The following is a 16,065-nucleotide window of genomic DNA, read 5'->3' as shown; positions in this document are numbered from 1 at the left end:
TCTTTAAAAATTATTATTATCCTAATTCAGTGCATGTTAAAAACACACACACACATTCTCTCTTACACACACACACCCACACACACACGAGTGCAAAACGGAGTCCAGTTCCCAGGGTAATGTGAGACTCCAAGCCCATTTTTCCTCTTTACCCTGGAAATTTCAGACCAAGTGGAATTTTGGTAGCCTGAAATAACTGATAATTCCCTCGCTTTGTTATAATTACGAAAACGCAGGATTCAGTACAAAATGGCAGTGACTTGTCGACTTTATGACCAGCTGTCAAATTCGGCAGCCGCGTCTGCAGATCGCCGTGACGCCCTGTGCTCCCCACTGCCCCCCGCGCCTGGGCTCCGGAATGAGCACTGGTAGGTCGTCGGCACCACCGGCTCCTTAAACCCCAACTAACGACGCTCCTTCTCGGAAATGGGTTCTGTCTTTCAGGAGGTGATCCCCGTGCACCTGGCCACCTCCCCGATCCTGTCGGAAGGAGCCTCGAGGATGGAGTCCCAGCTGAGGAGGAGCTCCGTAGATTGGATGAGAAGCCTGGACCCCAACACGTCAGCCCAGGTCTTACCTCCCAGCGAGACCCCTTCAAGTGGCTCTTTAGTGAAGAAGCGAAGGAAGAGGAGGAGGAAGTTGCAGCTGGACAGCCTGAAGCGGGACGACAACACGAACACATCCGAGGATGAAGACATGTTCCCCATAGAGATGAGCTCGGACGAGCTGCAGGACAGCAGTAGGTACGTGTGGGTGAAAGGCAGGGCCTCAGCTAGAACTGGGTGAATTCATTGTTTAGGATGATCCTTTTATTTATTTATTTATTTTTAAATTGACGTATAGTTGATTTATAATGTTGCGTTAGTTTCAGGTGTACAGGAGTGAATCGGTTTTTTTAATATATACATATATATATATATATATATATATATATGTATATATCTGTTCTTTTTCAGGTTCTTTTCCCTTATAAGTTATTACAGAATATTGACTAGAGTTCCCTGTGCTCTACAGTAGGTCCTTGTGGTTTATCTATTTTGTATATACTAGTGTGTATCTGTTAATCCCAAACTGCTAATTTATCCCTCCCCCCTTTTCCCTTTGGTAACCGTAAGTTTGTTTTCTATGTCTGTGGGTCTATTTCATTTGTATCTCTTTTTTTTTCGATTGCACATATAAGTGATATGGTACGATATTTGTCTTTCTCTGTCTATCTTACTTCACTTAGTATGATGATCTCTAGGTGCATTCATGTTGCTGCAAATGGCATTGTTTCATTCTTTTTGATGGCTGAGTAATATTCCACTATGTATATATGTACCACATCTTCTTTATCCATTCATCGCTGATGGACACTTAGGTTGCTTCCATGTCTTGGCTGTTGTGAATAGTGCTGCTGTGAACATTGGGGTGCAGGTATCTTTACGAATTGTGGTTTTCTCCATATATTGGCCCAGCAGTGGGATTGCGGTAGGATTATTCTTATAAACTTTTTTTCCCCCAGAATTTCTTACTCTTCTGTTAATGCATTTGAGACTGAATTTTGGAATCCTGCAGGCCCAATTCTAGAGTAGCATAAAGATGGGATGTAGCTTGTGACAGAGAGACGATTGGTAACATCCTTGGTGATAACTCCAGCTTTCCAGATCAGAACCAAGAAACAGGAGCTCAGCAAATGAATACTTCATGCATGAAACCGTTGTTTCAGAACCCGCTTATTCCTATTTGAGCACCACCTGTGAGCCCGGTAGTTGGGCTGATGGATAGCTGGAGGCCAATCTGTTATAGACTTAGGGCCACAGGTGAACGTAGAACATGACCGGTTTCTCCACAAGCAGACTTTTCAATTTTGATGAGGCCCAAAGTTGAATGGACACCTGTTGTTCTTTTTTCTTTGCTTTTAATAGTGTGGCGGAATGCTGTTTCTGGGTATTACTATTTTGGTGAAAAATGCCATTTTTAAAAGCCAGTACATTTGTAAAGAATATTTGATGTTTCATATTTTTATGTAATTCAGTGTAATTTTTGCTCATTGTTTTTGTGTCTTGTTAACACAAAAGGGAGAAGGATGGGTAACTGAATCGCTTTGCTGTACACTTGAAGCTAACATAACCTTGTAAATTAACTATACTTCAATTAAAAAAAAAAGGGAGAAGGACCATCAGGATTAAGCTCTGCTTTGTTATTTAGAATAGAATTTTTTTTTTTTTTCCTGGCTGAAAATAAAGGCACATTGGCAACGTCGATTTTCCTAACTGTGGCCTCTCATCCACTGTGGGCTCAGAAGCTGGGTGGTTGGGTTCATTACAGTCGCCTTCCCTGCATGGCTTTTAGTTCCAGAACTTAGTGTTAGGTATTTCAGATACCATCCAAAAATAGAGACCAGTGGCCCCTGCGTGAGTGAAATAGTGAATCCTATTTCGTTGAGCATGCTGTACCTGAAACGAGGTAGATTTGCAACCATTTCATAATGATAAGACTACAATTGATTGTGACATTTATTTAATTCTACTGGACGAAACATTATCTGTGTACGGCCATACAGGGATTTGGTAGCTCACCCGTACATGGCAAGAGTTTTATTAGCCCTCTGGGTACGGTTTTGGGCCCCATCTACCTCTCAGGCTTTTGAGACGTGAAATGTGAAAGACAACTCCGTAGGCCCTACAGTGTAAGTAAGAAGCAGTGTGGTCATCGAGCCATGTCTAAATCCCAATTCTTGAACAAAATCACTTTACATTTATAATTCAGCCAAAGCATGAGCACACAAAACATTTCTCTGAGTCACTTTTTTCCTGTCCATTCCTGTCCTGGAATGTGCCTGGAATATGCCTGGGTAGTTTATTTATTTTATTTTTTAAAATCTTATTTATTTATTTATTTTTGGCTGCATTGGGTCTTCGTTGCTACATGCGGGCTTTCTCTAGTTGCGGCAAGTGGGGGCTACTCTTCGTTGCGGTGCATGGGCTTTTCATGGAGGTGGCTTTTCTTATTGCAGAGCACAGGCTCTAGGCGCATGGGCTTCAGTAGTTGTGGCACATGGACTCAGTAGTTATGGCTCGCAGGCTCTAGAGCGCAGGCTCAGTAGTTGTGGCGCGTGGGCTTAGTTGCTCCGCGACATGTGGGATCTTCCCGGACCAGGGCTCGAACCCATGTCCCCTGCATTGGCAGGCGGATTCTTAACCACTGCGCCACCAGGGATGTCCCGCCGGGGTAGTTTAAAAGGAGATCATGTTAATCTATGAAGTATTAGCGATAATCAAGGAAAAAATGGAAACTTGCCTTTATTATGAATCTATCACTAATAATTCTTTGACTTTAATTTTTTTTTTTTTTGGTCTCCAGAACTCTTTCTAATGATATACCTCCATTCCAAGGAGCTATCCCTAAGGAAAACCTTTCCCCAGTCATGACTTACCTTCAGTCAGCATCTTACCCGAATTCCGACAGAGAGTGGTCACCTAGTGCCAGGTGAGTGGCTGGTGTGTGTACGTGTGTGTTCACCTGTCCTGGTCCAGAGGATTCCAAGTCAGTTACAGGAAACATGTTTAATAAACTGGTGAAATCTAAGTAAAAAATGAAACAAAGTAGGACTGGAAAAAACACAGTTTAGAGTAAGAGGTACAGATCAGGATTAAAACCAGAGAATGTGCAGATCATAAACTTCTATCTAATAGCAAAATGGAACTACAGATATGGCTCTTAGCTTCCCCAGGAGACACTGAAAGGCCAACCACTTGTTAAGTTACATAAAGCTAATTGTCAACAGCAGCAGACAGGTGACAGAGCCTTTCTGGATACTGAGCCCTGAAGTGGGATTCAAGAGCAAAGAGATTGCTTCGGGGGCCCCTGCGGTCCTTCGGGGCTGTGAGAATGAGGCCTTCTTCCCTTGCTGCGTTTACGAATATTGATTTCCCTGAAATGAGCTCTCAAGGGGCCCTAGACTTCCTGTATCAACTTGGAGAACCAGAGCTGCTCGGTGTGCGGGGAAGACTCTAAAGCCTTGAAGGCTGTGAAACCTGTGAGGATATGTGAGCCCTTCTGAGCAGTTTTCAGGACTGGGGAGGGGACAGAACCGAAGCGTGCCTTCTCTGCAGGGATAATATCACCCCTGTCGGGACACAACTTGGTTCTGGGGTGGCAAAAAAATCTTAGATACTATAATAGTGGGTAGCCTCCAGAGGGCCACAGCACATAAGCAGATGCATGGTATATCCATGGCGTTACAGTTTCATGGTGGAGGGAGGGCTATCGGGAAAAAAAAGGCCCCGGAGGTGTGGCGAGAATAGAAAAGAGGTTGGGAAGCACTGATCTAAGTGACAGCGCCATCCTCAGGTTACTCGTGCCTCTAACGTGTTAGGTTTGCTTCTGGTCTAAAGGGGAGGTTTCGGAGCCCCTAAGCCCTGGCACTTGCTGCAGGGCTTCCCACCTGAAGCCAGGCTCACATAGACGCCCCTCCCGGTTCCAGTTTGACCCGCGTAATCTCATTGATGAGATGGCACGGTCAGCGCCGTGTGCTGAAGCTGAGGTTGGAGAAGAATGGATGCATCACATGCCTGGTTTCTAGCCGGGACTGTGACAGTGAATGTTCGTCAGCCGAGGTGGGGCTGGGGGCCTGTGGGGTCCCCTCATGGGGGTCTGTCTGTCCTCAGGCCAGCCCTGTCCAGTGGAAACATAATGCCAGCTACATACGTAATTGAAAATTTTCTAGTAACCATCCTTAAAAAATGAAAAGAAACTGATGAAATTAATTTTGATGATCTGTTTCAATGACCTGGTATATCCAAAATATTTTCATTTCAGGTAATCAGTTTTTTAAAACATTATTGAGCTGTTTCAATTCTCATTTTCATAAGCCTTGGAGTCGTGTGTCTCGTGTACAGAACATCTCAGTGTGGACCAGTCACATTTCAAATGCTCAGTAGCCACATGCAGCCCGTGGCTATCATATTGGACAGTGCAGGTGTAAGACCTTTCTAGAACCTTGTACATTCTTTCCCTAGGCCTGTGGAGTTAAACCCTGAGGGAAAAAACACAGTACTTTTAGGAAGAAAATGATGTGGAATATTTAGAAACCACTAATAGGTAGAAAAATCTGTTCAAACACTCTAATTTTAAGCATTTTAAACAAATATTTTAAACACAATCCTGAATATGTTTCTCTGTCTTTCGTGTTTGGCTCTGTGAATCTAGAAGAATGACCACGTCAGATTAAGTGATCTGGCCACTGTTAAATGCAATTACAAGTTAGGATAAATAGATACATTTCCATACTTGGGTTTATGTGTTTTCTTTTAAGAGACAGTTACCAGCCCAAATTATCCAGCCTTTTGGAGTAAGTCATTTGATTAGGCACTAAATTCTGACCCAAGAAAAGCAAGCGTTTATGGGCCTATGGTTGAAATAGAAAGTGAAATGGGTGTCTTGGCAGTGTCCTGCTTCTGTGGTTCAGAAGATTCATGTTGATTTCTTAGTAATTGCAACATGTGATCCTCTGCTATTGTTGGATGTCCAAGTACCTTCACTTTCTTAAAGATGTTAGCGTGGAGAGTAGTCAAATAATTGATAAGAAATTTTGTTTAATTGAATTGACCTGTGATTTCTCTCTCCTTTAATGTGGATCACGTGGCGTCCAGTAGCCTGACAGATTGCAGGGGGAGCCCCCCTCGTCTGGCAGTTGCGGCTGAGGGCGGTCTTTCTAGTTCTTGCCCTCCACAGTCTTCCCACTTCCACGCTTCGGAAAGGTAGATGGGTTATCTTCCCACCGTGGATGTCTTTGATAATAAAAACTTTGATCTAACTCTTAGAACTGTGTGTTGCCATTAACCAAATTACTTATGTGGAAAATACATATAGATTCTATGAAGTGAAAATGTAGATTTAACTCTTACCAATCTATTTTACCAACTAACCAAATCACTTATGAAGAAAATACGTATAGATTATTACTTTTCCTTTCATTTTAAGCCTTTGTCGATGGTTAGATTTTTTTTTTTTTAAGTACTAAATTTAACCCTCTGGAAATTAGGGTCACGCATATAATTCTTTCTAATTTTGGGAAGTGCTTTGAAAAATACAACAGTGCATTGAAAATTGGGAATATGATCTCTGTTTTGTGTCTGGGGTTGTTCAACAAATAAGTTTACGAGACTTTTTTAAGATGTTGCTTAAGCATAAGGAGAGTTATTATTATAACTCACTAAATAGCTTATGGACCTTCCGGGACGTCCCTGGCAGTCCAGTGGTTAAGACTTCACCTTCCAAGGCAGGGGGTGTGGGTTCAGTCCCTGGTCGGGGAGCTAAGATCCCACGCACTTCACGGCCAGAAAACCAAAACATAAAACAGAAGCAATATTGTGACAAATTCAGTAAAGACTTTAAAATGGTCTACATCAAAAAAAAAAAATTCCTAAAAAAAATAGCTTATAGACTTTCTGCGTAATATAATCAGATGTTTCCACAGCACTTGTAGCATAGAATTTTGGAGAATAGCATAGGATGGACTTGAAGGTTTGGGATCCTAGGTTAGAGTCTTCATCTGAGGCAGAGGGCTTAGATTCCTGCCTCCATTCCCTCAACGTTGCCCACGCTTTGACCTGCCTGCTTTATAGACTTACAGGGTTTTCTTTAGAAACCTGAACAGAGAAGCTGTGATTAGTTTCTACCTGGGAAACTGTTTTTCTTTTTGATTCAAGAACCCAATCTCAGGACGTACTTCACTCACAGCTTACTGTGCAGAAGAAAGGCCACTTTCAAATGAGGTCAGCTAAGTTGTGAGCAGTTATAACGGATGTCCCTGATTGGGATTTCAGGAAAAATGCTGAAAACTATTATGGCTAATAAATGCATTCGTTATGAAAATCAATCAGTGACCTTGAAGCTTACTTTTTTGAACAACCCTTATCTTAAAAGTTTAATATTTGGTACTCGTATTAGAAATTTTGGAACCATCTTGCTCATCAATCACAGTCAGCATTGGGAGTCTTTTTCCTCATTCATCTTCTGTCTATCTGAATCCTCTCAACAAGCGGCGCCGACCGTGCTCACGTATTTGGGTGCAGCATCCTTCCGAGAGGCTGGTGCAGCCTGGGGGCCAGCGTTTACTGTAGTGGCACAGTGAACGTGAGAGGTGGCACGTCTGGCTTATGGCTCACACAGGGCCGGGTCCTTTGTGAATATGAATTTGCCCACCTGCATGCCTCTATGGAAACCGTATGGCTTGTAACTTTTATCACAGGATCAGAATGTTAGGGATTCTGGAGTTGAGTGGGGTGACAGAGCGCCGTGTTCAGCGTGTGCATTCTTCTAGAGTGGGGTTTGGTAAACTACAGCCCGTGGCCCCAGTCCGGCCCACCCTCTGTTTCTGTAGTTTTATGGGGCACAGCCAGTTTGTCCATATATTGTCTGTGGCTGCCTTTGCACCACGCGGGCAGAATTGAGTAGTTGCTGCAAAGATCCCATAACCCACAAAGCTTGGAATCCTTGCTACCTGGCGTCTTAGAGAAAACGTTTGCCAACACCTGTCTCCAGAGCAGGCCCAGTCTAAAGGGCTTGACTTCATTTTGTGCCGTGGGTAAGACGATGTATTGTTCCAAAGAATTTATAACGAAATATAAATAAATTGTGTTCTTTTCAAACAAATGATTTGAGGTTTGGGTGTAGCGCCGATGAGCGTGGGAAGCCAGTTACGATGGATTTTCCCCCGTGATGCCTCTGGAGAAAGAATGACCCAGGTCACAGTTGTCGGCACAAAGTCCCCTTGCTGGAGGCCACAGCGCTCCATTTGCGCATGTCACTGATGCTGAACGTGTAATTCTGGACACTTCGGTGCCAGAAAAGCACGGACCCTTTGGAGAAAAGTAGACTTAGGAAACTAGAGGAAGCAAGACAGATCGGAGGTGATGAACGCTTCACCTCTCAGATGTCTGGAGGGCCCAGCGTTCCTTCTCCGGGGAATCCTTCCTTATGGGCACGAGTGCGTGTGTGTGTATATGTGTGTGTGCACGCACGCATGCACGCTCATGCGTGTAGAGGTGTCCCATCGTTTACACGCCCACGGTATGCTATCTCAGGGTCCTCCTCTCCGCAGACTGGCCAGGCGGAGCCCGGGGGCTGCCACGTGCCGTTGACATGGGTGGAGGGCAGCGGGCGCCCAGGGAGGAGGAACCAGCCAGCGTCCCCCTCAGTGTGAAACGATGGAGAGAAGCAGCATTTAGTCTGTTTGTCCGAATGGCTGGACTAAAGAGAGCCAGGAGCAGTTTAGCCATTCAGGGTCCCTGTTTGCCTGAAACATGGCTGTGTGTCTTCCACGGGCTCTCTTTGTCCTGGCAGGAAAGTTCTTTTCCCTTGGAGCTGACATCCAACTCGAACAGATAAATGAAACCAAGCACATGGATGAGAGGTGACTTAGGGGAGACTGTGTGAGGTCTGTGAGAGAAGGTGCAAAAGGAAAATTACAGGGGCTTTCTTTCTCACATCATTTAAAACTGTCATCTTAGAGGAAACGGTGCAGGAGACGGAAGACCAGAGGTAATTAAATGGGTCTTCCTTCTCCTCCGGTTGTTGCTTAGAAGGCTGTGAGAACTCTGTAGATAAGTTGATGGTTTCTGTGCTTGGACAGAGGTATGACGGCTCAGGGCTCAGGAATGAAAATGTAGAAAATGCAGAGAGGCAAACCCAAGTTACAGCCACTTAAAAGCTGGTCTGAGAATTAAGCATCATGATGTGTTGTTGCAGGAAGAGCTTAGCAAATAGGAATCTTTGAAGTATTCTTGGAAGAGATAATATTTTGCAAAATCTCAGCTTGGAGGTCCCTGCCACGTTAGTGAGTTATTTGTGGTAAAGTTGGCCCATGATCAGTCTCCCGTTCCATCTCTCTTTTTTCCAACTTGCCCTTTTAAATGCTCCTTCTTTTCATCTTTACTTACTTGGAATTTGGCGGCAGGTTGGGACAGGGCTATGCAACTTGGGAGCACCTTCCCCCTTGGCACGTGTTCTGTCGACCCCTGGTGGCCATAGAGGGGATAGTCATGAAGCCGTGGACATAAGGCAGTGGCGGGTTGGGTGCATTTTTCTGGGCTCTCCCGAACCCTAGAATTCTGGGCCAAAAACAAGTTTTAAAAGTTTCCCTTCCCACTTTAATCATGCATTTGTGTTTTCTTAAGTCCTTCAGTTTCCCGACCTTCAACACCTAAAAGTGATTCGGAATTGGTCAGCAAGTCTGTGGACAGGACAATGCAAAAGGATAATCTAGAAATGCTCTGGCTTTGGGGAGAATTGCCCCAAGCCGCAAAGGTAAGTTTCCCCCCCCCCCCGCCCGCCGCCCGCTCAATTCTGCTACGCACTGAAGGTAGTTTCGAAAAACATGTAATGGGCACAGTTCTTTCTTTCAAGAAATTTTATTTCATATTCCAATGTGTTACAAGAACCTTGAATTATATTATTATATCGCAAGCTGGGGCTTTTTTTTTTTTAAATAATAATATTGTAAGATCCTTGGAAGATGCTACGACCTCTTGTATCCCCAGTAAATCTTTGTGATATGAATAAATGAATGAGTGAGTGAGTGAAGATGGAAAGCATTCCTATTATGACTCAAGAAGGGCAGCTCTTTGGAGACTGGGTCTGTTGAGGCTGGAGTTGGGGGTTAATTCGCTTTCTAGGTTATTTAACTTCCACGGAAAATGATGACTTCTCTGCCCACAAGTGGTAGTGCTGACCCAGCCAACCATCTTTACAAATTCACGTCGTTTGTTGCTGGAGAAACGGCACGAAAGTGCAAACCCATCACTTCTTCTGGCAAAACAGTTCCGGCCACAGATCCGCTGTTGCATTGTTTCCATTTGTGTTCGAAGCTGTGGGATCAGATACAGAAATGCATACCCTTTCCCCACTTTCTGGCCCACAAATGGCATTTCGGTTTCTGTTTGGATAAATCTTTTCCATAACTGGAAACTCCTTGGAGAGATAGAGACAGAAATGCTAATTTCCCACTCATGTGAGCCAGCCACCAAGTCTGCCCTTGTTCATTCACGTTTTGGGGGGGTAGACTTTGTTGAAATATAACACACGGGCAGAGAAATACCCAGATCCTAAGTGCTGAGATCAGTAAATTTTCACACTGTGAACGTGGCCACGTGACTTGCACCCAGACCAGGAAGTGGGGCTAAATCAGAACTTGGAAACCCTCCAACCCTTTGCAGTTACTGTTCCAACTGACCGCCCGCCCCCCCCACAAACCCCCAGGATAAACCCAATCTTGACTCTAACAGCAGAGATTAGTTTTGCAAGATTCATCATGTTGTTGGGTGTAATCGTAATTCACTTGTTATTCTTATTACTGCAAACGCCCTGTGGTGTGAATACACTTCCCATTTGCCTGCTGGACGTTTGCGTTCCGTTGCTAATCTCACTCACTGCTCTTTGGTAGTTGATGTTTTCTGTGAAAGTTCATTCACTTTGGAAGTACTGTCCTTGGTTTCCAGACCTTTCGGCAGGTACGGAATCACCAGGTGGCTCCCGAGGCTTCACCGTGTCCTGCCAAGTGTGGGCTCTGGAGATCCTTGCCTGCCCGGTGGTTCTTTGGTGACTCAGTTTCTCTCTGACCTTCTCTCTCCCTCCCTGCCCCTTTGATCTAGTCATCTGCACACAAGATGAAAGAGTCCAGCCCGCTGAACAGTAGAAAAGTCTGTGATGAGATGCACTTTCAAGCCATCCACAGTGAATCTTCAGACGCGTTTAGTGACCAGTCACCGACACTGGCTGGGGCGTCTCCCGTGCAGCCGCTGTTGGAGCAGAACAATCCGCAGACGGAGATTCAGTTCGCGAACGAAGAAGATGTTGAGGCCTTAGGAGCTGCAGCGCCCCCGTTGCCTACGATTGAAGAGTCCAAAGCCCTCTCCGCCAGTGCTGCCCCCGCAGCCAGCAAGACGGATTCGCCTTCTAGGAAAAAGGGTGAGAATGCCGGCGCTTCCCAGCTCCCTCCTGCGAACTTGGGGCTCGGCAAACTACAGCTTCTTCCCCCCAAAGTTCGGGGTGCTTCAGAGTGGAAACAGGACATCTCTCCTGTTCGGTCCGTACCCTTTTGCTGAATATGTGAGTTCTCAGAATTTAGTCATAGAAAATCCGGCCTGAAGGAGGCCTCGGGGATGGTGTGGTGAGCCCCGCCCTGTGCAGGTCAGGGGTGCTGGGGTCCGGCACACGCTGGGACTGCACAAGACGTTGATGGCTAAGCTAATCTCTGCCCCCTCTCCCCTTGCCCCTAGTTTCTCTCTAGTGCATTATCCTGTTTTAATTTCTGCGTACTGTGTGTCACTATTTCAAATGATCATTTGTTTCTTTTTTTGCCTGACTTCCCTACTAGAACATATGTGCTCTACAAGGTCAAGAATCTTTTTGGTCTGTTTACCTGTTTCCGTGGTACTTAGAATAGTGGTTGGCACGTAGTGGGGGCTCCTTACATATAGCTGAATGGCCGCCTGGTTGCCTGTCTGGAGGAATGACGTTAAGCCTGTCTGTTAGCCGTGTGGCTTTGTGCAGTGTTCTAGGTTTGTATGAACCAGTGACGTAATTCTCCAGCAGAAGTAAACTGGAAGGCTGCAGTCATGGTGCCCAGGGGCCGATGGTACCCTCATTAGGGTACTGTGCTTCAGAGTCTTGATGGGGAAGTGCTTAACGAAAGCGTTATTGTTTAGTAATAATAATAACAACAAAAGCAATGCCATTAATACCAATAATAATAACAATAGTAATCGTGTCAGTATATCGAGTGCTTAGTACTCTTCAGGTCCTTCTCAGCTGGGGAGCTGAGGCTCAGCGAAGTTAGGCGACCGGCCCAGGCCACACGGCTGGCGAGGGTGGGAGCCGCATGCGAACCTGGGCCGTCGGCCTCGGTGGCGACGCTGTGCCGCTGGCTTCTAGCTCTTGGGTTTCTTGCAGCATCTGCACACTGTGCTCAAGTGCCCTTTCTGGAGACGCTCAGAAGTCCATGAGGTTGTCTCTGGAGAACAGTGCTCTGATCTGACCCCTTTGCTGTTTTAGACAAACGGAGCAGACACCTTGGTGCCGACGGCGTCTACCTGGATGACCTCACAGACATGGATCCTGAAGTCGCCGCCCTGTATTTTCCCAAAAAGTAACAACCTTTTTATTCTTCGTATCATTTTCTGTAATCTGAATATTAATCCGGGAGTCCGCTTTTTCCTTACATTTGATTAGAAAGTGAGTGAGCAAAGGCCGCGGGAGGCTCACGTTTTACTGTGAGAAGAAACCAATGAAAGCAGTGGACCCTCTGTGGAGATGAGAGTGGGTGGGCGTGTCCCCGGGTGGCATCTGAGCGGGAACGCAGGCACGAGGCCACCTCCCCGATGGCACCAGGGTGGTGTTGCAGGGGTCAGTGGCCCGCAGCCCGAATCAGTGGCCAAGAGCAGGCAGCTGTGTGGCCCTGTCCCTCCCCAGGGGAGAGTCCCCCGTGGCCATTGGGGGCCCATCTTCAGTTCTCCCGTGATTTGCAGGGAGGGCCAGATCCTCGGAGCATGTAACAGAGGACTGTGGCCTCTTAGGACAGCGTGCTTTCTCTTCCGTCGGTTTCAGTGTGTCTGGGAGAGGGTGCAGGGAGACGTAGAGGCCAAAAATGACCGTCTTCCCTCCTGAGGTCGTTCACTGAGCTTGTCTGTCTTTGTCATGGTGCCTGAATGAAAGTCTGTCCTGGGATGAAATCATTGGCTCCTCTGATTGCCAGAGCCCCTTGATATCCATGTGAGACCTCACAGCCCGTTCCACTTTTCTGCTTCCAGCGGAGACCCTTCTGGGCTCACAAAACACGCCAGCGACAACGGAGCCCGCTCAGCCAACCAGTCCCCGCAGTCCGTGGGCAGCTCTGGCGCTGACAGTGGCATGGAGAGCACCTCGGACAGCCTGAGGGACCTGCCGTCCATCGCCATCTCCCTGTGCGGCGGCCTCAGCGACAACAGGGAGATCACCAAAGGTACCGTCCGGGAGCCGGACTCAAGCCAAGAGCGCCCCCTGGTGGCCTCTTGTGGGAACGGCTCGAAGCCTGGGCTCCTAGAATGCGTTCAGGTCACGGGCGATGTTCTCTGGCCCGGTTAGTGGAGCACACGTGACCCACTGTTGCTCAGGACCCGAACGTTGCTGCCTGGCGGTTGGCTGACCTCAGGGTTCTGTGGGTCACACGTGGCTCCAGGCGACAGCAAAGCCACTGGGGTCACGGGTCGTCAAGTGTGCTCGCAGAGCACAGCGTGTGCCCGTCCTGCAGGGGTGTCCCAGGGCGGCAGGGTCAACACGGGGAAAACGCAGTACGTTGCAAGTGTGCAGAAGTGCCGGAGGAGGGAGGGATGTCTGAGCAAGTGCTGGGACACATCCCGGCTGCATCCGAAGGGGGCACCCACCCTACTTATAACAGTGGTGTCCCAGCGTCTTACGCCAGTTATGTGGTGAGGTGGCCCTGAGACCCCCAGTCGATGCAGTCAGCCATTCCAGCTGATGATTCCTGGCCCTGGTGGCCCTGGGTGTTTCCCACCTCCAACCTGCCTTAGGCAGGTCACCGCGCTTTCATTTGTGACTTTGTTCATCCTCACGACTACCGAGGGGGTAGGCGAGGTTCTCGTTCCCACGTTACACGTGAGGGAACTGAGGTTTGGGCAGGTGGATCACTTGCCAAGGTCACACCAGTGACTGTGACTTAAACCCGGGTGGCCGGACCTTGAGCCCTGCTCCCCCGTCGTCTGCTTCTGCGGACACGTGTGTTTACCGTAGTCCCACACGCCTGCTGCCGCGTAAGCGCGTGTGCACTGATTAAGGGTCAGCCTGCCCCCCATCCTCCGAACGCCCCACCTCCCTCCATTTATGTGCAGACACTGCCCCCAAACTAACGGAAGCCCCCTTTGCAAATAGATTTCATAGGATTGTCTGCACAGTTGGAATGTATAAACTCTCAAAATACCTGTGAACATGAGCGACTGAAAAACAGGCCTGGTTTTTGAACCAAATTTTCCTTACGTTTTCCCTATGCTTGCTTTCGCAGATGCGTTTTTGGAACAAGCTGTGTCATATCAGCAGTTTGTGGACAACCCTGCCCTCATTGACGACCCCAATCTTGTGGTGAAGATCGGGAATAAGTAAGTTGCTCCCGAAAGTCATTTCAGCTGTCGTGTGATAATGCTTCAGCTTCAGTTTCTCAACTCTAGAGACCTGGACGATAGCTCTTGGAAATATGTGAAATTAAGTCTCTGTTAAAAGTCTACTACTATCTCTTCACTCTTGGCAAAATGCTGCGTCACCATATAGCGAGAGCGTTGATGTAACTGGATCCCCGGGCATCTACACTCACCTGCATGAGATTTCATGATGGGAGGTGTGATGTCACAACCTTGGCCCGTGGGGCTCGGCCCGTATGATGCGCGGGTGTCGCACGATAGACAGTGCACACACCCTGTGAAAGCTTCGTTGTCTAGGGTCAAGGGGCGTGCACGTGTTTTTACAGACTGTTGGCAAACTTTTCTCTCCAAGAGGAAGCCATGGACGTTTACGCGTTAACTGAGGGTCCTAGTTTCCTTTTCCTTGAAAGGTGGCAAGAAACGCCCCAGCGCATTGGTGGTTGATGCGCTGCGGGGCGAGGGCTGCTCTCAGCTGGCCTCTTGGTCGCCCGCCACGCCGTGTGTGGTGCCAGACGGCCGTGGCCGCTGTGGGTTTGATGGAGGAGGGGCTCCTGCAAGGGCGGGGCACGTGGGGGGGCTGGGCCGGGGTGCTGGCCACAGTCGTGGGCTCTTTAAGGACCTAGCTGGGGTTCCAGAGCCTTCCACGACCGCTTCTCAGGACATGAGGTTTTCAGTCTGAGCCTTGGTCTTCTGACATCTTTTTTGTTGTTTCGTGTCAGGTACTATAACTGGACGACGGCGGCACCTCTGCTCCTGGCGATGCAGGCCTTCCAGAAACCTTTGCCAAAGGTGAGCTTTACCATGAGACAGAAAGGGACATGGAAAATGATGGCGAGATGAATGTGGGGGGTTGGAACTTAGCTTTTAATTTAGAAACCACGAGGTGAATTACACTGTGCTGTTTGGAAGTCCAAGGGTGTAAACGTCAGGGTCTCTCTTGCACCTTGACTGTCCTTCCCCCGTCCTCGCAATCAAGGCAGTGCCGGTCTGAGCCCTGCCCCCTCCAGTCCCCTGTCCCCGCACCCGCCGTGCCAGGGACACAGGTGGAGGCAGAGCAGACGGGCCGACGTCTGAGCCCAAGGGAGATGAGGGGAGAAAGGGTGGGAGCAGGCAGCAGTGTTGGGCGCAGGGAGGCGCTGTACCAGGTGCCAGGTGTCACCGTCAGCATGAGGCGTCCCTCAGCCAGGAAGCGGGTCTGGGGCCGATGGGCCGAGCAGGAGCAGGTGCGGGCTCCGGGCAGCTCGTAGCTGCACCTGAGCGCAGGTGAGCGGCTGCAGGGAAGAGGTAGGGCGAGGGGCAGACGCACCGCCGCGGCCCCGCTGTGCCCGCATCCTCCCCCTGCCGGCTCCCTGGGCCTCGCCTGGGATTGACCGTTTTCCGGCGTTGAGTCTTTCTACCAGATGCTACGTTCTTTTTGCTGCAGAGGCCACGTCTCACACTTGCCTCCCTCATGTGCTTAGCGAGCGCTTTGTGCTGCCGTGGATGTTGTGGTCTGTCGGAACTCTCATCTCTGAGGTTCCTGAAGGTCTAATCCGGCTTCGTGGAGCCCCTGCTCGCTCCTTTGTGGTTGTGTGTGTGCGTGCTTTGGGATTGTGACCTCGTCCTTAGTGGTGCTTTATCTGTGAGTATCCTTTGTTGGACGGGGCCGAGGGCATGTTCTCCAGAGCGGGTTTTGTTTTGTCCTCGGCAGCTTCTGCATAGCATCCGTGGCCCAGGACAGACTTTTATGTTACGTGTCTCAGCTCTGAACAGCTCAAAAAGAAGAAAGAACGATGCACTAGATATTTAGTGATAAAGTTCACAGAAAAAGAAATGCCTCCTGAACTTAAAGAAATTAGTCTTTGTGGTAGGCGTTCTCAATCTTCCTACAGGTTGTCAGTAATTTTTTGCA

General features: G+C 48.1%; 1 protein-coding gene across 5 annotated transcripts in view; it reads left to right on the top strand.

Moving 5' to 3' along the window:
* Positions 1-16,065, top strand: part of LPIN1 (lipin 1) — a 123,213-nt gene that overhangs the window by 73,783 nt on the left and 33,365 nt on the right. For 3 of the 5 annotated variants that reach the window (XM_067703674.1, XM_067703677.1, XM_067703678.1), the window contains exons 5-13: positions 445-743; positions 3,346-3,471; positions 5,637-5,744; positions 9,165-9,294; positions 10,638-10,953; positions 12,040-12,133; positions 12,795-12,985; positions 14,042-14,135; positions 14,894-14,963. In XM_067703674.1, coding sequence (XP_067559775.1) covers positions 445-743; positions 3,346-3,471; positions 5,637-5,744; positions 9,165-9,294; positions 10,638-10,953; positions 12,040-12,133; positions 12,795-12,985; positions 14,042-14,135; positions 14,894-14,963 — 1,428 coding nt within the window. The remainder of the gene's footprint in view (positions 1-444; positions 744-3,345; positions 3,472-5,636; positions 5,745-9,164; positions 9,295-10,637; positions 10,954-12,039; positions 12,134-12,794; positions 12,986-14,041; positions 14,136-14,893; positions 14,964-16,065) is intronic. The other 2 variants (XM_067703675.1, XM_067703676.1) reach the window with 2 other exon arrangements.

This window comes from Pseudorca crassidens, chromosome 14 (assembly GCF_039906515.1).
Source record: "Pseudorca crassidens isolate mPseCra1 chromosome 14, mPseCra1.hap1, whole genome shotgun sequence".
Lineage (NCBI taxonomy): Eukaryota > Metazoa > Chordata > Mammalia > Artiodactyla > Delphinidae > Pseudorca > Pseudorca crassidens.
This window is presented reverse-complemented; position numbering and strand designations above follow the sequence as displayed.